The following is a 23,890-nucleotide window of genomic DNA, read 5'->3' as shown; positions in this document are numbered from 1 at the left end:
TATGTGCGCATTTGAATGTAATTATAGAAGTATTCACCTTCATAAAAATCGATTAGACGAAAAAATCCAACGCCAAATTGGCGTTCCAGTTTGCAAATCTAGATATACATATATAATGAAAGTGGGACTTTGAAATACTGGTATATGTTTGTGCATTGTGTATTAGTGTGAGAGTGGGAATACAGCAGAGGGTTTTGTCATGTCGTCAATTGTAACTGCATACAATTGCTCCAAGATGTTAGTATTGGAGTTTGCAAAATGAAATGAAATAAAAAAGAGGTGTAAAAAAAAGTATGTTGTTCACCGGTTCGTGGTTAATTGCTTATCTGGTTAAAGAATTAGTGGAAATTTCCTTAACGAACGAGTAACGGAGGATGGTCAACTTCTAATGTGAATGGACGGGATATATTTTCACGGGTTGATGGAATTCTCTAACTTTCGGTCAACCTGAACTTTAGGCGACCATATTTTACTATCGTGTTTTGAGTAGCATTGGCGCTATCAAAGGCAGGTATAAGATCCTTAGACAACCTGCAGACTGCTCTTTTTCATACGACAACCTAAGAAGTGAAATTACCAAAATACCTAAAGGATTGTCAATAGAGGGCACTATTTATTAGTGTTTAAGCATAGCGGACAATGTTGCTGTCAACTTCATGTTAAATCACATTTTACGATATATATCATTTCAACAAACTGTAAACAACATATTTTTTCAATGTCAACTTTTGTGCCTACGAAACTTCATTCGGAGAAAGCATTGCTATTCTGCTTCCAACTGAAAAAGAATGCAACCAAAAGTCGTCGGTTGCTGTATGCGGTTTACGGAGAGTATGTGTGGTCAAAACTTATATCGATGGTACCGGATGGGAAGTCCTACCCATGCGCCTTATAGCCCACACCTTGCACCATTTGATTACCGTTCGATCCGGTCGATGCATAACGCCCTTAGGGGAGTACGCTTCACTTCAGTTGAAGGTATCAAAAATTGGCTAAATACTTTCTTGGTCTCCAAAGAAGAGCAGTTTTACCAGCGCGAAATCTATGCATTGCCAGAAAAATGGGGAAAAAGTCATAGCACCGTGCGACAGTAAATTTTACACACCCAAAAATTTTTATATTCGCGAAATCATGGGTCAAATATTGAAAAACTTCGTTTTTAGATTTTCTCTCTGACGTCAGGATTCTTTAAGGACTTTGAAATTTTAAATATATAATTACTTCAAAAAAATATTAAAAAAAATTCAGTGCAATGTAGAAAAATAGGATGACTATCAAATTAAAGAGAAAATTCTGTACAATTAAGGCCGATAAAAATTGTTGGTGCGTAAGGACGATTAGGTATTGAAAATGTACTTTTAACATTTTAGCACTGAATATCCTTGAAATTTTACAATAATTATTTTAGACTACATCCTCGAATTTTGTCTTTGTAACATTATTCGCTTAAAAAAAATAAAAATAAAACTAATTAAAAGCACATTTTTAATGCCTATTCGCCCTTGTGAAGCAACAAATTTTAATTTTTTTAATTCTACTGAATTTTATCTTTTATTTGGTAGCCGTACTGTTTTTCACACTGGAATGAATTTTTTATATAATTTTTGGAATTAATCTTATCTTTGAAACTACAAAGTCCTTACACAAAAAAAATTCTGCACGGTGTAGCCAGCGATGAGCGGGCAATACTTTCAATAAACTACATTATAGCAATATTGCAAATAAAGTTTCAGAATCCAATCAACAATTATTTAAAAAAAATGAAAAATCCTTAGACTTACTTCCATGTTATATAAAAGAGATATCTAAAAAGAATTTGCTAATTTGTGGTGGCATTGGAAATAATTACAAACATTTTGGTGTTTAACATTTTTAGCATTTGAGAATATGTGTAGCAAGAATGGCAAAATCGTCCGGATATGAATGTGTACTTAGACTTTCACACTTCCAGCAATTACTTCCTGCTAAAGGTGTAACTATGTAGTTCTGCATTTGAGAAGAAAGCGCAAACAAATGTCGAAATGTAGAATTTCGTGTGAAATGTATGTAAGTAAAATTTTCGAAACAAAACACCGATTCCAGTGTGTGCTACATTGAAAAGTCAGCAAATAACTGAACTTACTCCACCGGAAGCACCGCAAACCGAAAGCCACTTGAGTGGAGTAAACGAAATCTGACAACAATAAAACGCCTTTGTACAAAAATGTTCTCATAAATATTTTGGTATTTTCTTGAATGAAAAATTAAGTTTTAAATTTTGTGTCAACCGCACGAAGTGTTCAGTTGGTATTGTTGTTGGCTTACTTATGTACATATATGTACTTACAAAGAATTTGGTTATACAATGCAGGTATGTACATACATACATATGTATGTATGTAGATCTGTAGACACTCAATTCGTGCTAGTACCTGTTAATTTCGTTCAGCTTTTAGCTTAATTGCGGCCATTGCTCGGTAACGTTTTTAAGCGAAGTGTCGGTGATATTGGAATTGGAATTGTCAATAAAAGCAGCGCCATAATTATACATACACACATACGTGAGTATATATGTATGTATATATTTTTATATAAATGTAGCTTCAGATATCTTTTGTGTTTATTAAAGCAAACGAGTTCATATATATAATTTTTTTTAATACCGAAGCTGAAACATTTTACTTTTTAAATTTCTTTCATTGTTTGCACTGCGTCGCCGCATTGGAAAGAAATTGTTGACACAGCTTTTTGTTATGAATGAAATATGTATCATTATCAGAGTTGCCACTTTGGTAAATTGTTACCAAAATTGGTAGAAAAAATTGGAGTTGGTAAAAAGGTAAATTTTTTCTCATTTTGGTAGTTTTTTGTTGAATTTTTTTGTTTGCAAAACAAATAAAACTTTTCGTTTCCGCTTTATTTTTGGTAGTTCTCTTTATATTATAAATTTCTTTCCAAAAGTTTAGTTTACTTTATTCCATTAATTTTCGAACGCTTTAATGCACACTTTTTATATAAATACGTATAAATGTAGATATATCAATAAAAGCGAACGTATCGTGCTCCATTCAAAACTTATTTTACTGGAATCCCCAGAAAAAAAATTTAATCAACACAATTTTTTATCAATGGCAATTGTTAAATGAAAAAAAAAACACACAAAAGACTGGCGGCAAAAAGTTTAAAAAATCAACAGGAATTTTTAGCTGCACATTGTAGGTTATACTCAAATATTATGGGCTATAAAACTCCTTACCTTAAATTGTTCGAAAAATTCAGAGTAAAAAATAGACGAAAATTTTTGGAAGCGCAAGACACATTCTTGTGCAAAAAAAAAAAAACTACCAAAAAATTTTTTCTTGAAAAAGGTGAATATTCAAAAAAAAATACCAAGCGATTTTTGGGTCACTGTGTTTATCTATAATAACTCCAGTTGAAGTTTTTTCAAATGATGAAGTTTCGTTGCAGGCCTTTAGATTCATCACTTTCGCTAGCGTACCTACCTAGTTATATAATTAGTTAAATAAAAAGTTCCTTAAAAATAAGTTTAATTCTTATTGAAATAACTAAAAAAATAACAAAACTATAGTTTTTATTAAAATACTAAAAAAAAAGGTTGCTTTATTTAAAGAAAAGTTATTGGTAGATATTTTCCAGTTTTGGTAGATTATTTCAAGTATTTTTTTGTCAGTGGCAACCCTGATCATAACGATAAATTTTCCTCAGTATATCCCATTATTTTAATTAATTTAGTAATGAATACAGTAGAAACTCGAAAGCGCGAACTGTGTCGGGGAAATATCATTCAGAACAAGGAAAATGATTTCACTGCACTTGCTTGAGAATCTTAATTTTAGTTTATTCGCCGAATCATATACTTCAAAACAGAGTCACTATATGTATGATAGGTCAAACGAGTAAGTAATTAATGTTCTCAAAAATGAGAAGAAACTGCACAAAACCACGAAAGCAAATAAACCCATTTTCGCGCCCGAAACTGAACGACAAACCGAACCGAACTCATTAACGTAAAATGATTAGTTTAGTTGGTTTTTTGTTCATTTATCATTCAAAGAAATACAGTTCAAGCCGCTAGCTAACCATTCTTCTTCTCCTTTTTCTGACAGTTTTCACAAAAACGCCCAGAGAAATAATCTGGGCGATCTCGAGCCAGTGAGATATACAAATAACTCTCACAGAGTGAATTGCAATATCTCGATAACGTAAAAATTAACAAATGGGCGGGCGGAGCAAAGAAACAAACCAAATATTAACAGAAAACTTCGTGAAATCCATTCGCGCATATGTGTCTGAAAATAATGAAAGGCGAATTCGTAAGATCTAAAGTCAATAGCGGCATTGTCTGATCAGAAATCGTTTTCTCATAACAGGTGGAATCTTTTTGACATATCCTTCTGGTCAGCTGATTAAGTTAAGTGACATTTTAACCAGTTTTGACTATTTTTCTCTCGTTTATTTAATATTTAAAATTTAATATTTTTTTATGAAAGCCCAGTATATTATATAACCAGCACCAAATAAATCCACATCTCAAACTTTGTACAAAAATTCTAAAATTTCAAAAAAACGATACCAATTACACACAAAAATTTCAAATTTCCAAAATGCGGTTTTATAGTCCATTAAATTTTAGTAGGATAAATTGCAAATTTCAACTCGCTAGAAAATTGTTCCATATAAAAAAAAATTGTCGAGCATACTTTATATGAAAGAAAATGTACAACACTGTGATAGAGACTTAGACTAGAAGATTTTTTCAGTGCCGCAGGATGGTATGCCATTAGTGCCTTTGCAAAGGAGATACTAGCTTGTCGAAAATTGCTGAATCTTTACTGATGGCTCCAAAACTGACTCATGATCTGGAGTCTATATCGAAAATAACGGAAACGATCTTCAGTTGTCCGTTAGGATACATGCATCGGCCTTTTCAACCCGAGGTTTACTCTGAGTACCCAGTGACCTGGTATCTGACCATTTGGCCACAGGCAGCTCGGACCAGTTATTCCTCGGTACGCAACCAGTTGTTGCACTCCCACCTTCGACCATCGAAGCCATCGTCAGAAACAGGCTGAATATTTCTTTAGCAATGACTGGTCGGCTTCGAGAGGCTGCAGGTGGGCAAAACTCATGTTGCCCTCAATCTCAGAGCGTCTTGCTAGGTATTTGCTTGCATTGGCAACCCCATTTGCCCTTCCGTGCTTGAAGAGGATGAGACAGAATACTTTTTGTACTTCCGCCCCGCCTTTGCACGGATAGGTACGAGGCTGTTGGCAGCGAGGTGTTGAGAGACGAACACTTGGGGGTCTACTCTGTATTGCGATTCGCGAATCATTCGATTTCGAATACTGGGCACTATCGAGTTTGTATTAGTCCGTGCCGCCTTTCCAATCGCATTGAGTTTCTAATCGCCATACAGGTAGACCCTCTGATCTCTTACCATCCAACAGTGCGATTTACTTGTAAATCATGTAGATTTAAAACAGATTGAAAGGGAACACGAAAACAGTACAATGGGCGTCATTTAGTCTGAGTGCTGTTTTTTTGCACGCCTTTTTTTGGGTTAGTTCCAATACTATCCGGTTTATCACCAGAAGCCAACAGCATGGCTACATACCCTACTTCTCGTAAGAACTTCTTTGAATGGGACTCACTGATGAGGTTAACTGTCAGTACTGTGAAACCAATAAATAAAAAGCTGAAAGCTGGAAAGCTGGAAAACGGAAAGCGGCAATGCAAAAGTGCGAGTATAATTTGCACAATTGCTCTTGAAGGTCACATGGAAATTGTGTCAGTATGCTGTGTGTGCCGTAGCGAAAAATTCAAAAAAAAAATGGCGCTGAGAACGAAAATGGCCAGCAAATTGGCGTGAAGCGCGCGTTGCTAAAGCAGCAAAGCAGAAACAGAAAACAGACAACAAAAAAACTAAAACTAAAACATTTTGCACATGCGATCAAGCTAGCACCCGCATTGGAGGCGGAAATGCGCTGTTGGCGACATCTACCCAAACACAGAGTCACATCAGTCATACATGTATATACTTGCACACACATGCACGGGTGCGAATTATATGCAGGTGTGTATGTGCGCATGCGATTTCGAGCGTGTTGTTGTCGTTGCGATTGCACATAAACAATTTTTAAATGATTTTCAGTATTCATTTTTTTTTTTGTTTAGTATTTGCACTTTTGCTTTTACAAATTCTTTATTGTTTTATTTCAATTTCGATTTCCACAATTGTGATTGTTGTGAAAATGTGATTTTGCTATATTTGCCATTGCCGCGAGTATGCAATTGTGGCGGTAATTTGACAATGATAACAAAAACAATAACTTCAACAAGCAGCTGCCTGTTTTTGGTATTTTATTCTGCTGCTACCTGAGCTGTTTTCTAAAAAGCTTGCTAAAAGATAATTATAGGTGTACGACAAAAATGCAAAGCTTTGCATGCAAAATTGCAAAAACAAAAGAAAGAAAAATTGCCCACTAAAGCACGAGCGCATGTTCAAAACGTTTAAAATTATTTTCCAGCCGTTTTCATTCATTGCTGGCATAATCGGCGATGGCGGGCGGGTTCATGCGAACCAAAATGCTGAATGAAATTAACTAAATGCGTATGGGCTACATTGTTCGTGAATGATTTGAAGAAAAGTGCTAAGATTTTAGTGAAATAGCCACACGGTTACTCAACGAGGAATTGTATGACTGAGGAGTCTGGGCTCATAGCTCTACAGATATATCTTCAACTATTGAAAACAATTTCTGGTTCAGATAATTTCAAATCCCTCGCGGGGAGTTTTTGTGGGATAAATTCTCAAATTTCCACCGCTTTCGCAATTGTTACAATTATTAAAATTGAGTATGTTGGCATTCGTTTCGATACAAGTTTCCAAGGAATCGTTCCCGTGTTAAAAAACAGTACCAAGTATATTGAAGCCATTTTCAAAACCGGTAAGGGAACAACAAAAAAAATCATGGCCGACCTCACAGACAGCATTTCCTACTACTCCCTATAAAACAATTTGCATTTCTAATAGCAAATCAATTGCTGGACTTCTCGCAAGGGTTGAAAGGCGAGATATATATTTATCTACACGGATGGGACAAAATTCGACAATGAGGTTGGTGGTGTATTCACGGAACAGTTTTTTCTATATTTCAGTTTGCACATCACTGTTATATAGTGGAAATATTCACACACACAGCCGGCTGAGTAAAACATCTCTGACTTCAAAAGTGGTTGTTGCACGATTCTGCCTGATATAGATGCCGGCCAATATGCAAACTTGTACTAAAACGAAAATCCATAGGATTCGCAAACGGAGGATGAAATTACCAAAACTAAGTCTCTACTTAATTTGGCGAGGCAAAACACCGATTATCTGATAGGATCGCAAGCAGCTAGACTTGGTTCCCCCTGAAACGACTACTACAGAAGCTGTTTGGCTGAAGAAGAGAAGCGAACCGTCGACCATCTGCTCTTCTCCGTGATTTCTTTAATAATCTAATCGATCTGTAGAAATGTGTAAAGATTAGAAACCTTTTCATATTTTTACTGAGCATCAAGTAGAAAGGTGTCACAAAGGACCCTAAATGAGTTTCATAAGGGCATGCGTCCGAGCAACATCTAATCTAATTAGGGATAAGAAAATTATCTTCTCGGATAATTCCAATGGAGGAACTAAGGAATAAAGGAATTTTACATATTTGTGTTTTAAATAAGACTATAGTACATGCCGTTTATTGTACTATTTTCATGTCCTTTTTAATCTGTTAATCTGTTTTAAATCTGCACGATTTACAAATAAACCTAAGCAGATTGTTGGGTGTCTGTCAAAGAGCTCAGGCGTTTCTCACTCTTCACGTCACGGCCAAATGCCTTATGCCTAATTCTTGCAAAGGCGGGGCAGAAGCACAAAAAGTGTTCCACCTTCTCATTCGCTTCAAGGCAGGAGCGTCATTGCTGAGTTAAGTATTCACCCAGTTTTTAATGGTGGCTTCGAAGACCGAAGTGGGAAGTGCTATAACTGGTTGCGGACTGAGGAATGCCTCGTCTGATCCAACTCTGACCAAATGGTCAGATGTCTCATTACAGATTAAAGCAAGCTCTTATGTTTTCCAAGATAATTTAGTCGAGACTTGCATTGCCGAACTAGTTTGGGAGTAGTTAGATGGCTGGCCAATGCCTTAAGTACAGCTTGACTGTCACTGCAGACACGTAGACTCCTTCGCCTTCCCGTATGCTTCACCACATAGCCTGAAAGACCGAAGCATACTCCCCAAGAGAGAGAAAAGTGAAGCTTATCTCCATTAACTTCGACAAAGACCCCAGATGCTGACCCAGAGTCAGGTTTGGAGACATCAGTGAAGATCCGATAATGTGTGAGCCTCATGGAACTCAACATTATAGAAACAAAGGTAATGGTGGCGTACTATCCTGTGGCATTGAAAAGACACAAGTGTTCCGATCTCTAACGCCAGCAATTTCCGCCTCGCCCCACACAGTGTTATACCAACATCAGTTAATTTTTAGTCTGCATTTGGCCTTTAAGGCCAAAGTGACGGTAAGTGCAGCAGTGCATCAAGAGCAGCACCAGGTATTGTAAAGAAATCTCCCGTACAGCACATGGCAATAGTTCTTTGAAGTTTAGCAGGCACACTTCCCACGCTATTGATTGAGAATCTAATTCACCATATGACTGATGCATAGCTGATTATGGGTTTGATCATAGGGGTATAAATCCAGAGGATTTGCTTCGGTGACAGACCCCACGTTTTGGCAAAATGCTATCAATGCTTTGGAGGTCTTGTGCTCCACGTGAGACTTCCGCGAGGTAGTTTTGTATCCAGAATGATTCCTAGATAATTCACTTCGGGAGAAGTCTGAATTTTGACTCCTTTAGGTGTGAGGGGAATGAGACCATCCGACCTTTTCCTCCTAGTGAAGAGCTCAACACTAGTTTTGGCTGGGTTAGCGGTGAGCCCGTTTCCATCCCACCAAGTGTCAATCATACTCAATCATTTACGTTCTAAATCGGAGAGCATATTTGTGTCTACTCTTCATATGAACACAAATTCATATCAGCAAGTTAATGAAGTAATTTCTGTAATTTTGAGGTTTTTTAAGCAATTTCTTAGAAAGTAGGTTAATTAGCCGAAATTCAAAATCGCTCGGAGGGCGACTCGCGCTCGGCGTACATACATACTTAGTACAAGTTTTTATTTTATTTTATTTTTTCAAATTTAATTACACTTATGTATGCACATAGTTGTAATTGTTTTACTTTTCTGATAATCTTCAATTCATGTCCATGGGTTGCCATATAAAAATTTAGCTATTTATTTATTTAATGGTGCGTTCACACAATCAGCGGCGATCATTATTCGACCAGGCTCAATTGTGACTCACGCATGCGTTCCACCCAACACAACAATATGCATGTTTGAATTTACACGTGTACATGTTTGATTTCATTAGAGCGTAATCTGATTGCATTCTCAATTAAACACAAATGATCGGAATGAGGATTCTGCGGTTTTGGAAATCATTTAAATCATTTGATTATAATTGCCGAACGTTGACAGAAAAATGTGCTGCGCTTCCACGCTTTGATATTCAGCTAATAGTATTTTTGAACTATTTTTCGTGCCTTCCCTTTTTTTAATAGAACACAAATTTGAGCGTGTTGTGGTGCTCTCCTTTTTTTCTCTCACAGTTTTTACTACTAACTCAAATTGAAATTTGTTTGGCTAGGCTATCATGGCGCACTTCCGGCATACTCGTGTGTATCGATCACGTTTAATCTGCTCATCGGCCATTCAGTGTTGTACTTACATACATATATGTATATGTAGTTGGTGTTGTTGTTTTTGCTGGTGAGTGATTGGTGGTAGCGACTTTGGCCACAATTGTCACTTAGTGTCGCCACATCATAGCTAACCCGTATTTAGTTCACGGTTATATGCAAGCGCACGTAGCCACTTAACTAAGCCAACGGCGACTGGCGCTCACCTGGCTGCAAAGCTGCCTCATTTATTCTAATGGCAGTGCATTTGAATGTACATACATACATAGATATATATATATATACATAGTACATATGCATGAATGCGCAATGAATTTTTAAGTATTTGTAGTTAGTACTTAGTTAGTTAGCGCTTGTGGATGCTTACTTTTGTAGTTACTGCCACAGCGTTGCATGCTTAACTGATCATCGCCCGACCATTATCAACGCCATGATCGCCCATCAGACATGAGCACACACACACACACACACACAAGCACAATTGTACACACACACACACTTCCTTCCACCTTTGTTATTGGTCGACTTATTGACTCTTACTAGCTGAGTAGCTGACCAAATCGCAATTTTGCCTAATCATTGCGTTAAAATTGGACAATTATATTTCATTTAGATTTAAAAAAAAACACATTAAAAAGCATGCAACTAAAATTAATTTTAATATACAAATGCACTATGTAATTTTTCATTTCGAAATTTTCATTCATTTCGAAGTATGACGAGCAAGTGTTCATAAAAATGATATCTCGCATTAAAAAATATGCGGATGTTCTAACACCGAACCTTTGAGGTAGAGCGTGTTCACTGGATTAAATAATTAGGCATTTATTGATATTTAAACAGTATGTCTAATTCATCTAGGTAGACGTCATTTTTACAATACGAATTTCAAAATTCCTTAATTTCCTGGAAAATCTCCAGCGAGTACGACGTTTTAATAAAATGAGGCCTGTAAATGTAGATTTGATTTGAGACTTGGGGTTGGCTTTCTGGGACTATATTCATTTGAAAAGAGGTTGTTCAAGCACTCCAGCCTGTATGCACTCAAATGGGAAATGCACTCAGAATCATACTGATTAAATTCGGTTTTTTGTAGAGTTTTTAAGTCTGACTTTGTGACTGCTACGTCTGTTCGCTTCCCTCCGTATAATTTCTTAGAATTTGGGTATATATCCTTAACTGAACCGCATGTTTCCCTCTCTTAAATATTCCATAAAATGTGACAATGATGGTATTTCCTAATATTTTCTTAAACAATGCATTAAATTTTTAAGAGGGAGAAAGTATTATGGTTTGGCATAACGCGGTAAAAAAAAAATAAATTAAATTCATATTAGAACCGGACACCAACATTTCATATCTTATGAAATGTTGTTTTTAAATTATGAATAATTATTCGGAATTTTTTTGAGTATGCGATTTTATAGCCCATTGAATTTTAGTATAATAAAGTTAAGGTAAATGTGATGATTTTTTTGTATTGTACTGATTTTTAAGAACCCGAAACCAGTACGCAAAATCGAGTGATTTTCCGAGTTTGTACTGATTTTTAAATTTAATAAATATTTTTGCGAATTGGTATAATTGACATTTAATTGAGATGTTTGACAACTCATACGTGTGAGCAGAATGAAAGCAATTTATTGAACGTGTAAATGCAGCGTTAATTAAATTCATACCATTTTTCAAAAGATGTCACCTTGAAATTGTTTCGTTTCCTAGCATTTCGCAAAATAACTGGTAATTTAGGATTTGCAGGTTTTACAGGATTTCCATTAATAAACCTTATGGAAGGTGGAGACCGGGAACTAGTTCCTTTAAAAACTGCAAATCGTGAAGCACCTGTAACAGACTTAGCTGCTTTTGTGCTTCTTGAGCAATGTAGGTTCTAAAAATTTGGAAAGATGCAAACTACCGACTTTTCGATATGATAAATGTAGCTTTACTTTGATTTCTACCACCTGTAATTTTTTTTTTATTTGCACAAACACATTTAACACTATTCAATTTCATTCGTACTCGTACTAGAAAATTTGGTATTCTACTTTTCAGTCAACATTTTATTGTGAATGTTGTATTTAATAAACACAACAACTAAATATGTTTTAAATTTGTAGCTTAAAATATGCAAACAAATTCTGAACTGAACTGAATGGGCTACAAAACTGCGTACTCCAAATTTTTTTAAAAATTGGGATCAAAAAGTTACATATTTTGATGAACCTTTTTTAAAATTTTTCAAACTTTTATACATTTTCTAGAAAGTTTGAGACTTCAACTTACATGGTTTTTGTTATGGAATTAACTATATCTCTATAAAAAAATTTAAATTAAGTAAGGAAAGAAAAAAATTTCAAAACTTCTCAATACATTCTACTACTATTTTTGTGAACACAACTGTACATACAAACGTAATACCCATGATATAAATATTTAACGGTAAGACCGCTCGCTCAATTCGTCGGCCATCATTTATTTTTTGAAGTTTGTCTAATTTATAAAATTGAAATTATGAGAGCAACTCAAACGCCAAACAAAAGTAAACCAAAAAAAAACAAATAGATGAAAATATTCAATTTATTTTATTTTTTTTTTGAAACTGAAAGTGAGAATGTAATTGTGAGACTGAAAATTTGAAAACATTTTTGTTATGTTAGCAAGCTTCAAAAATGTTCAGGCTGCCTGTCAGCGGTTTTACCTTGAAATTTTTATTTTGTTTTTGTTTTAAACTAATTATGTTTATAATACTATATGTATTTAAACGTATATTAATTTTTTTTGTTTGTGAAATTAATGCGCTGTTATTTGGTTGTTATATTGTGGATAAACAAAAAAGACGCTTGAAAATGAGCTGATTTTTATGGCCTTGTACTGATTTTTGATCCCAAATGTACCGATTATGTCACTACTTATGGCTACCCCAAAATAAAGTGCAAGTTTGAAGTTTATAAAAAAATAGCGTTGATTTTTGATAATTTTTTTTTCTGAATGTATTATAAAAAATTGTCGAACATACATACTTTGTATGGAAGAAAAGCAAATTAAAACTTATGTACGCTTTATTCTACTAAAATGTAATGGGCTATAAAACTGCATACTCAAACTCTGCAAAATCTGATTAAAATGTTGAAAATTTCAATGCAATTTTGCAGAATTTGTATAAGTTTTGCACAAAGTTTTAAATATGACTTTTTTAGGGTTTTGTTAGATAATGAGCCATGATTTTGTAAAAAAAATAAGAGTTATTAAATACACAAAAGGAGAGTAGACAAAATTTGTTGGCGTGTCCCTATTAATTGGAAACATAAAAGCAGAGGATGGCTATTGTGATATCTTTCTGAGCAAATCCAATTTTTGGCAGCCAATGTCAGTTACGCGGTTTTGCAGAATGACGATACGCAGTTTTGTACTTTAAACGACAATATGCATATACAAAGATATTATTTATTTATCAAAGTAGCAAAGTAGAAAGATATTTAGTATGCGGCTATATTCCTTGTTTCCTTGGGATCAGCTAATTAACTTATTTAATGTGTAAGAATTTATAGTTGAAACGGGCAAATTTAAAAATTATTTAAAGGAAGTACTTATTTATGTATTAGTCTATACTTAGTTCTAAAATTAGTTGATAATCCACAACATTTATTGTTAAAATTTTGCATAAAAACTTTGGCATTTATATAGTTTCTTTAATTAACTTATGTATGCACGTATGTACATATGTGGACTTACCTGCCTGCCCTAAATCATTACCACAACACAGCAAAGTCAATTTTATAGCATTTTCATTGTGCTACGCGAATTTTCCACTCGCCAAACAAAAACACTTACAACATCAGTTTACTTAACGCATTTCATGCAGCTCTGTTGAAAAGTGTCGATGACCGATGACACAAACTAAATATTTTCAACAACAAAAAAAATTCGATATTTAAAATGCAAATTATGTGCTTTTAGACCGATCAGGCGAAAAGCAATTAAAACGAATGCCACTTGAAAGTCGACGTTGCATGCAACCGTGAAGAAAATTTGCACCTTATGCGGGTGCACGACTGGCTAGCCAGGCAGCTAAAATTAAGTTGTTGAATATTGCTTGCTATTATTTGGCTGCGTAGAATGGAGCGGAGCGGAGTAACAGGAACTGATGCAACACCACACCAAATTGATTACTTTAATGAAGGGAAATCCAGCAGGTGGTTCGCCTTTTATACCCATAGCACCTCCTCAAGCATCGAACAATCGAATATATATATTTATATATGTAAGTATTAACATACTATATGGTTTACCCGAATATATACATACATACATATGTAGATATGTATAAACCAATTTAGTTATTAGATATCAGTCAACCCCTGTCTGTCGCTTCAGTGCGCCACTAGCCACTTTCGAGGGTATTTGGCAGATGTGTCGATAGGATCACTAAATGTACACTATCAACTCGACACGATAACAATTGGCGGTGTGGGGCAGCTGCTGTTGGAGGTGCAAGAGGATATGTTTTGCATACAAAATAATAAATAAGATAAGCGGGTGAAAGGTATTAGTAGCACACTTTCAGGCGCGCACACTACGGTGCTATGAGGGATGAATGGTGTTAAGCCTACATCATAGTCATAGAATAAATTTATATAAGTATTTTGGCCTTAAATGTGTTTTGTTGTAACGCGATAAGGAGATAAATATGCTCGATCGATATTTGTGCGCGACGACTGCCGAAAGAGGTCATAGATAGGCAAATCAATTTTAATAATGACAATCGAAATGCACAGAAATCACACAAATTTAACCAGTATGCATTCATGGGTATCTATGTATGTACATACATACATACATACCGTATGGTAGTAGCAAAAAAAATTTTACTTGATTGGAGGAGTTGCAAATGGCGTCGTTTTTTTTCTGTTTGCTTGCATAAGGGGTGAACAAAATGTTGGAAAATTATGAATTAGCCCATCAGAAGTTAATAATATAATTTATTATATATAAATGTTAATCCGAGCACCCAAAAAATTTGTCGAATCAACATGAAGAGATTCCGGGCATGCGCCCTAGTAGTTACAAACCGATTCTTGTGCATACGCTCGTATACAAACATATCTGAAAAGTTCTAAGTTTACAGTTTTATAGCCCACTCATTTTTAGTATAACCAAGTGCAAGTTTGAAGTTGCTGGAAAACCGCGTTGATTTTTGAAAATTTTTTGCTAACGGTAAGTAAAACTGCGTAAATATAAAAAAAATTGCCAAAATTCAACTTTCAACTTGGAATTTGTTATACTAAAAGTGAAACTTTTAAACAGCTTAATTAGAACTTTTCAAACGTCTACTGGGAAGGAACTACGCATGCGCGGAATCTCTTCATGTTGATTTTACGTCTTTCAGGTAAAATATATGGAGATACTTTACCAAAACCTAGTTTATTTTAGTTTTAGTTTTTTTTTTATTCAAATTCAAATTCAAAATTTGTATATCGACGGCTAAAAACTTTTTAGAACGCCCTGATTCAGAATTTTATTGGCAAACGCTTTATCTCAGAAAGGTCGTTTTTGAACCGAATTCTGGAATAGGGCGTTCATCAACTATACTCTAAAATAGAACGATCTTGAACAGGCTACCGAGATAGGTCAATCTTCCACTCAGCCGTCGATATGGTCGTATACAAAGAACAGATAAACTTTTTTCTTTCTGGTTATTTTAAGACTCTATGTATGTATTAAGATTACTTTACTAACAATTTGCCGACGACGCACAGCTGGACGAAACTATTTTAACAAATACTCTTTGATGGATTTTTACACCACTTCTTAACTAGGACATTTTTGGGCCGCTGATTACGAAACTTAAGTCACTTACGAAAAAAAAAACAAAATGGCGGACGATAATTAAAAAAAAATCAGTAGATTTCTATGAAACTAGGTATCTGGGGGTTTTCTGGGTCGTTGAATACGAATCTAAAGTCATTTACTTAAAATTCAAAATGACAGATCCAACTCGACAAACAAAATATTTAAAAAAATTTAACCCTTCATATATGAAAATTTTTGTTCAGTGATTATACTTATAACGATTACAAATTTGTTAAAAGTTTAATAAAAACTAGTTGCCATTTTTTATTTTGCTTTTAATTTCAGTTCACAATAACAATGACATAAGACCTTCTGAAGTACGTCCTACGAAAACCCTTCTGGAAGGCCTTTCATGGGCAGCGAAAGCAGAAGCCCTTCAATTTGTGTCACTCCATATAAAAAAAAAGAAAGGAGAAAGGAATGTAGCCTCTTGGCTCTCAGGAAGGCCTTTCGGAAGGGCTTTTAACTCCTGAAATTATCTACTGGGCAGATTATAATTTTGCCAACGCTGATACATAGTACATATGTATGTATGCATGAGTATATCCATTAAAAACTTACGTTCGAACTTCTTGACACTTTAGATAAAATTATGCCTTTGTTGAGTTAAATGATGACCGCTTTGTGGAGTTAGTTTCACATTATTTTGTATTGATTTAAGGCACTATAAAATTAATTGTGCTTATTTGAAACACAATATCATTTTTACAGGCCAATGGCACCGGTACATAGAGCGGTGTTTAGCTTATCTCTTTTATTTGATGTTATAAGCGTCACAGTACTTTTTATACATACATACATAAATTCATATATCGCTAGCTTAGAGTGAAAAGTTGTTAAGTCCACTTTTTTATGAAAACTCATATTTTGATACAGGAGGCTGGAGAAATTTATAATGCATTGTTTTGAAAAGGATAAAGGTACTTATTTTATTTATTCTCGTTTATATTTAATCAAAGGAAAATTTGCCAAGTCCAAAAGAAGCACCAAAAATCCGATAAGACCAAGGTAGTACGAAATAGTTTAATAAAGATCCAATCCCTCTGATTCGTATGGAGTTTTGCTTTGCTTTAAACAGGTAAAATGTTGTGTTTAAAGTTTTGTGAAATACTTCCAAGAAAATTGCTAATACAATTTTTGTCCTCTTCTGTAAAATTTTTAAAATGGGACTTATCAACTTTTCACTCTAAGCTAGCGATATACACCTTTTTAAAAGCGATATCACTATTCAAATATTAACTCGAGAATAATGTGTTATCTACATCATGATGATATATACATATCTGTACGTACATATACACAGGCTTACATACACTAATGTGCATATCGTTACCTCAATATAGAAAGACACTATCTCACATCGTCGCTGAAATACAAAAAGCCTTAACTAACTAAAAATTTAAAATTCACTTTTTGATTGATTATGAGGCATTTCATCGAATTAAAAATCCCCACACCGTTTAGTTAGTTACGGTGTTAAGGGCCTTTTAAATTTAGGTAACGTGTATTTACAAACGTATGTTGCAGAAACGTATGTATGGACATAAACGTAATCATATAAAAAAATGATTTATACATATTCTGCTAGGCTGCAAGGGAATACGATTTAAATATTTTAAGGGATAGTGATTGCCGTTATAATGGTCAGATATGAATTTGGGTAGTGGGGTGTGTGGACCAACTGGTTTAATTGCAAAGATTTTATGGGTATATGTATTGTAGACACTAAATTATTTCAGCTAGTCAAACAATTTTGGTATTTTTTTCTTAATATTTTTATAAAATTTCGTTTGCACCTAGCAGGTTAAACTTACCGATTTAGATGTGGTACTGGCAGATCCCCCTCCGCTATCGGCGATTTTCGACTGCAATTCGTTGATTTGCTTACGCAGCAGAGCAATCTGGAATTAGAAAAATGTATGTATTTAAGTTTATCATCCATGGTTGTTTATAAAGCAAATCAACATCTGAGTAGAAGATCGCCCTATCTCGGCAGACACTTCGAAAATGCCACTATCTCAGAAAATTTTACAAGAACGCCCTATCTCAGAATTTGATTGAAGAAAATATATTTAGATAAAGTGTGCTGAGATAGGGCGTTTTTGAACCGAATTCTGAGATAGAGCGTTCTTTAATTCAATTCTGCAATAGGGTGTTTTTCAATAAAATTCTGGAATAGGGCCTTTTTCAATAAGATTCTGTCTAAAGCAGGGCGTTCTTGAAGTTTTCTGAGATAGGGCATTTTGGAACTCTCTGCCGACTAGGTCGATCTTCCCCTCAGGTGTCGAAATGTACACTGTTTATTTCTGTTTGATTCTATTGGTCCTCGATAATACGTAAAATTTGGACTTAAGGGCTTGGAATACTTGTGCCAACTACTATTTTCTATAATTAATATACTTAAAATTTACCCAACTAACATGCAGGATCTTGACCTTGGGTCAGGGAAGCCAACTCGTGGCAATTCCCCGAATTGCGGGAAATTTCACTTTGCGTGGGGAATTGGGATATGGGCCGTTTTTTGAGGGGAATTTCAGCTCGTTCAATTCTAGTATGAACAAGTTTCAAATGGCCAAAAATTACCGTTGATTTTTTAGAATTTTCCGTGTCGCATTTGCTTTCATATAACGAATAAACATAATTTATTTTTATATGGAAGAAAACCGCAAAAACTTCGGCAAAAAAAAATCTAAAACGAGACTTGCACTTTATTATAATAGAATTGAGTGGGCTACAAAACTGCATACTCAAAATATTTCTAGAAAATCGAATTAAAAAGCTCGAAATTTTTACGAAAGTTTGTTGAATTTTTTTCATATATGTACATATTGCAAAAAGTTTTAAACTGGGATTTATATGGTATTTGTTAAGGAATGAACTATATATTATTTTTTATAAAAAAAAACTCAAATTAAATAACAAAAAATAATAATAATTGGTGCGACTAAAATTTTTTCGACCACTGTATGTATGTAAATATTATATAAACATTTTTTATTTTTTAACTAACTTTATAAAAGTTTGGTTGGGTTTATGAATACATAGATGAGTTACATAAAAAGAAAACAACAGAAAGACCAGCAATACATATATCAAAATACATTCTTTTTTTTTTGTAAGTATGGGTGTGGAATTTTACGATATTTCGGCCGAAATCGGGAAATTTTATTGTCGAAATCGGGAAATTTTGAAAAATGAGTTGGGCCTTGGGCTTAAAACTTTCTCTTTGTTATTTTACAGGATTTTACCAACTTTTAAATTATAACAACATGAGTAACCAGATACATATTAAAAAATTTAAAGTTATTGATTTTTTTCAAGAATAACTTTATAAAAAAATGTGAGTTTTTGCTATATACCAAAAAACGTTTACCATTGTGTTGCTGAAATACTATATTTAAAGAAAGTGCATAACGTTTTGATGAATATTGAAAAAAGTATATTTATTTTGAATATCAAAGTTAGCCAATTTCGAAGGCTCGTAAAATCAAAGGATAAATAAAATAAAAGGAAAATTGGTTTTTGTACGCTAATTTAATTATTTAACTTATTTTAATAAAAAATGAGTACTTCTTAAAATAAATGTATTACATTAATCAAATTGACGCCCAATGTACACTTGTGATCAGCTGATTTTGATAAATTTTTGCTATTTTTCTTTTATTTATTTAATATTTATTACTTTTCCATAAAAGTTAAGCTCATCATATAACAAACACCATAAAAATCCACATTTCAACCTTTGTGCAAAAATTATGAACTATCTGAAAAATGTTAGCTAAATTTACAACTATATTTCAGATTTTTTAGAATTTTTTTGAGTATGCAGTAGCTCAATAATATTGTGCAAGTTTTCAGTTGCTAAAGAATCAGGTTGATTTTTTATGACTGCATTACAAATTTTTTTTCATACAAAATATATTCGACAATTTTTTTTGTTATATGAAAAAAGTGTGTCATGCAGTCAGTAAAAAAATAATTAAAAATCATCGCGATTCTTTAGCAACTTAAAACTCGCACATTATTACCTTAGAATTTAATGAGCTATTAAACTGCATACTCAAAGAAAACATTCTAAAAAGCCTGAAAAATAGTTTAAAATTTAGCAGACATTTTGCAGATTTTTTATAATTTTTGCACAAAGTTTGAAGTGTGGATTTGGATGGTGTCTGTTATATAATGAGCTAGGCTTTTATGGAAAAATAATAAACATTAATAAGTGTATATTCATAGAGAAAACAAAGCTAGACAGAGTTATTTGATATGAATACATTAGTTTATTACGAGTAATTTTTAGCAATAAAAAACCAACCGACTTCAATTCTCATATAAATATATATATATATGTTTCATAATCCAATGATCGAATCTAAACCAGATTAGTATGGGACCACCTTGGTTGACGTGGTCCAAAGTTATGCGGTATCAGACATAAAAATAAAAAATATTCCGACGAACTGATAACCTCCTCCTTTTTTGGAAGTCGGTTAAAAATATATAAGAATGTACAAACGAATATTAGAATTTATGCCACTAATAACAATTTTACCATTTTATAAATCATTTTTATAAAAAAAAATCAGAAATAACGTTTATTTAAGGAGAAATTAAATAAAAGTAAAAAACTAATTGTTAAAGAGCGATTTTTTTTAACAAAAGTTGTAACTATTGCGGACCCTAAATTTAACACATAAGAAACCTATGTGCTAAATATTCGATTTGCCACACTAGTCACACGGGGTCCAGTGAACCCCAAACAAAAATAAATCTCTACAAATCGATCTGTGTGTACCGACTGACGTCACACTAGTTTTCCAGACGGCCTGAAATTATTGAATTAAACTCTAGTTAGTAACAGGTGAAATTACAAAATCGATTTTAAAGTTTCTACATATATAAACTATATAGCCGCAAGGTTGGACTGAGGTCCATTGGACCTCATGTGACCATTACGGATTAGATTCGATTACGAAATATAGAACTCTCAAAGGCAGTAAATTTAAGTGTGTATTGTTATTTAACGAATTATGGTAGTCTTTATCCATAACGAAGATATATATTTCTTTTCACAGGCAGTAAATTATAATAATAGATTGGCGCTTACACATATGTGTTAGTATTTGGCCGAGCTTTTCCTCCGATTTGTGGCCATTGCCTATCGAGGGGCGACCGCTGTTAAGAAAACCCCCTTTTTCTATATTTTTTTGCGATGTTGCTTTGACCAGGGCTTGAACCCAGGTCCAGCGGGGTGGAAGCGCACACTGCTAACCACTACACCAACGACTTTTGCCTTGAGATAATTATTAGCTCCAATTTTTTCTATATACATATGTTTTTTTGTTTGCTACAAGAGAACACCCTTTTCTCCTTCCACCCACCGACTTACTTCGTTATCCTTTTCATTGCGTAATTTATTAAGCTGCTCCTTTTGCATTTGTTCAGCTGCAATCAGCTCAGGAGATATATGTGTTTCAATTTCTGGACCCCGATATTCATCATCTCCTGGCCCTGCTGTCTCGGCAAGCACCTCCTGAGCAAGAGTCGTCAGCTGCCCTTTCAATGTACTTAGACTGCTGTTAAGCCAAGACATACTTCTATTACGTCAAACGCTTAAAAATCTTAACCCGTTTACTTTTTTTAACTATAATATATTTTGTATATTTTAATTAGTTAATTTATTTATTTGCGTTTCACGTTGACAACTTGGCAAAAATCGCTTTTTCTTGTATTTTGTTTTTATTGTTTTCTGCGAGCTGTCATAATCAGCTGTTGAACACCTCTGTTCGATTTGTTCCAAAGAAAACAATAGCTGTGTTTCTTGCGCCTCGGTCTAAGAACTAATAACGAGGGGGCTTCTGGCTGTGGAAAAATGCACTGAAAACTACGTCTTCTCCAAATGCCGATTGGCGCAAAGTTCACAATAAATTAAATTAAATTAATTTTTGTAATTTTTCTTACTCTTGCTAGTAGTATTAAATTAGTGCTGGCAACCTCAATAAGAATGACCCAGTTCTTTTCCGTGAGACATTATCGCCATACTGAGCTGGATGGGTGAAGAAAACATGGCTAGGGTTCGAACGATACTATCGAACATACATACATACATATGTATACATATATGGAAATCTTAACAAGACGTAGAATTTAAACAGATTAAATTTTTTGGATAAGGACGAAGGAAATTTTGCAATATTTATTTATGAAAAAATTATATGTTAAGGACTTATAAGAACTCGGTAACATCCTCGAATTTCGTCCTTCTAACTTTCTCTGCTTAAAAAAAAAACCTATTCCTTCTTGTGAATCCAAGCGTTTTATTTTTTTTTTTCAATTCTAAAGAAATTTCCTCTTTCATTTAGTACCCATATTTTTATTCTTATTGCATTGAATTTTTTAAATCGTTTTTGGAATTAATCATATCTTTGAAATTAGTCCTTTAAAAAAAATGCTGACGCCAGAGAAAAAATAGAATCGCCACATGAAATAAAAAATTAGGTTTCAAACCCATTCAATAATTTTTTTGGACAGCTGATATTTCCTTATGAAGAATCGGGTCCTTTACATATGGCTTGACAAAGTCAGTGGTAACTTGGTTGAGTTTATTGTTTTATCTCGTCCGTTAGTTCGTAGAGAAGCCTTCGGACGTGCCTAGGAGAAGGCGAGGCTCTGCCTCAAGAAATGCCTACTCAGGTACTCTCATCTACAGTAACCTACTAGGAACTGCTTGCTGAGCATGAAGTAGTGCTGCCTTACTGGAGGCTTTTTCCCGTCAACTGCGTCAATGATTTTCCTCTAAAGTAGGTTTCTACAATGTTTTACTTTATTTATTTAACATTCTGAATCATTAGGTTAAGTTAGGTTAAAATTAAACAAACTGAATCGAAAATACACCTTTCCCCCGAGTACTTGGTTCCTTCATGCTTTTAAAACGGCCGAGCTTGAGAACTGAAACCTAATCCAACGCCTCGCATTGTATGGGTTGCTTGACGCGCAACTTCATACTGCTGTTCCATGTTTGAGAACATTACTTCTCGAGTTTTGATATCAGGCGCCACAGACGGCACATTTTTCGGCTCAGCTTCTTGACTCTCCGCCTTTGTAGGGCCGCTACCTTTGATGCCCATTAAACGCATGAATTTAGATGCCACTTTTCCATCGGTATCTTGTGAAAATTGAGCATTACCCCATTTTGCCGCCGTGTCCTCAGATTTCTTAGCACCCCAAAGTAGTTTGCGTTTCTGCACTTGCTCAGCATATCTGTTAGGGTTTATAACATTTGGATTATAGTAACTAGGTAGTTGAATGACGGCAGGTTCGGCATTATTTAAGGAAACTGGAGCCACCGCAATCAAGTTAGGCTGTTTTGGCGCCGTATCACTAAGAGGAAGAGACAATAATGCTTCCGTACTACGTCCGCCCCCTTGCGACGACGTATGCACTTCTTTATCTTTGGATGCTCGGCTATCAGGTTGTATTTTACGCTCCATTTCAATAGCTGACAAGCGCGCTTGTTCTAGCGCAAGTCCTTCACGGCCGCGTTCACGTGAATCAGAACGTGTTGGGGTAGCGGAGCGTGATCGTGTGCGATGTCGTGAATAAGATTTCTCATCATGCTTGGAGCGTTTACTATGGGAATGTCGCTGTGTAGGGGGAGGTGATGGGGAACGAGAGTTACTACGACGGCGATGGCGACCACTAGCTCGATCAGAAGTGCGATCATAGGGCTCTGTGTGGCGATGATCAAATGAACGATTGTGATTATGCTGGCGAAATGAGGAGGTAGGATTTTGAGATGACAAATCGTGACGTGAGCGTTCATCGCGGCCATTGCCGCTATGACGACTATTCTTGTATGAAGAAGAAGAAGAAGAGGGACGATAACGATCGTCTTCGCGAGGTCTACGGTTATCATGGCTGTCACGTTCCCGCTTATAATCATTTTGGTATTCTCTTGTGCGCGAACGATCGCCCTGGAAATAACAAATTCATTCAGGTACGATTTTTAAGAATGTATTGTATATATTTATATATACAGATGCGATCAACTTATTAGCAACTAAATTCAAAATGATATTGATTGCAAATTATGTTTATGTATTTATTTTTAATAATTTTAATATAAATCTTAACTCAATCTAAAACAGAAATCACAATAAAAAAGTTTAACAGCTTGCACAAATTGCAAAAATTTTAATCAAACTTCAAAAAATTGTCAGCAAAATTTTTAATTAGAATATT

At 34.5% G+C, this 23,890-nt stretch overlaps 2 protein-coding genes across 2 annotated transcripts in view; both read right to left on the bottom strand.

The window, feature by feature from the left end:
* LOC118732986 (thyroid receptor-interacting protein 11) overlaps positions 1-21,511 on the bottom strand; it is a 68,066-nt gene extending 46,555 nt beyond the window's left edge. The window contains exons 1-2 of the mRNA XM_036462130.1: positions 21,039-21,511; positions 17,467-17,553 (exon numbers count right to left, since the gene is read on the bottom strand). Coding sequence (XP_036318023.1) covers positions 17,467-17,553; positions 21,039-21,242 — 291 coding nt within the window. The 5' untranslated portion in view covers positions 21,243-21,511. The remainder of the gene's footprint in view (positions 1-17,466; positions 17,554-21,038) is intronic.
* A 939-nt stretch (positions 21,512-22,450) lies between these two features.
* On the bottom strand, positions 22,451-23,630 carry LOC118732985 (arginine/serine-rich coiled-coil protein 2-like). The gene has a single exon (XM_036462129.1). The coding sequence runs from the start codon at positions 23,137-23,139 to the stop codon at positions 22,576-22,578; it is 564 nt and encodes a 187-aa protein (XP_036318022.1). The 5' UTR covers positions 23,140-23,630; the 3' UTR covers positions 22,451-22,575.
* Positions 23,631-23,890: the final 260 nt, after the last annotated feature.

Source organism: Rhagoletis pomonella, unplaced genomic scaffold, assembly GCF_013731165.1.
Source record: "Rhagoletis pomonella isolate Grant_MI unplaced genomic scaffold, Rhpom_1.0 Rhpom_scaffold_00002, whole genome shotgun sequence".
NCBI classification, from domain to species: Eukaryota; Metazoa; Arthropoda; class Insecta; order Diptera; family Tephritidae; genus Rhagoletis; species Rhagoletis pomonella.
The sequence above is the reverse complement of the archived record's forward strand: the minus strand, read 5'-3'. Positions and strand labels throughout refer to the sequence as shown.

Coding starts and splice junctions, on each gene's coding strand:
- LOC118732985 (XM_036462129.1), bottom strand. CDS start 23,139: ATGGAGCGTAAAATACAACCTGATAGCCGAGCATCCAAAGATAAAGAA.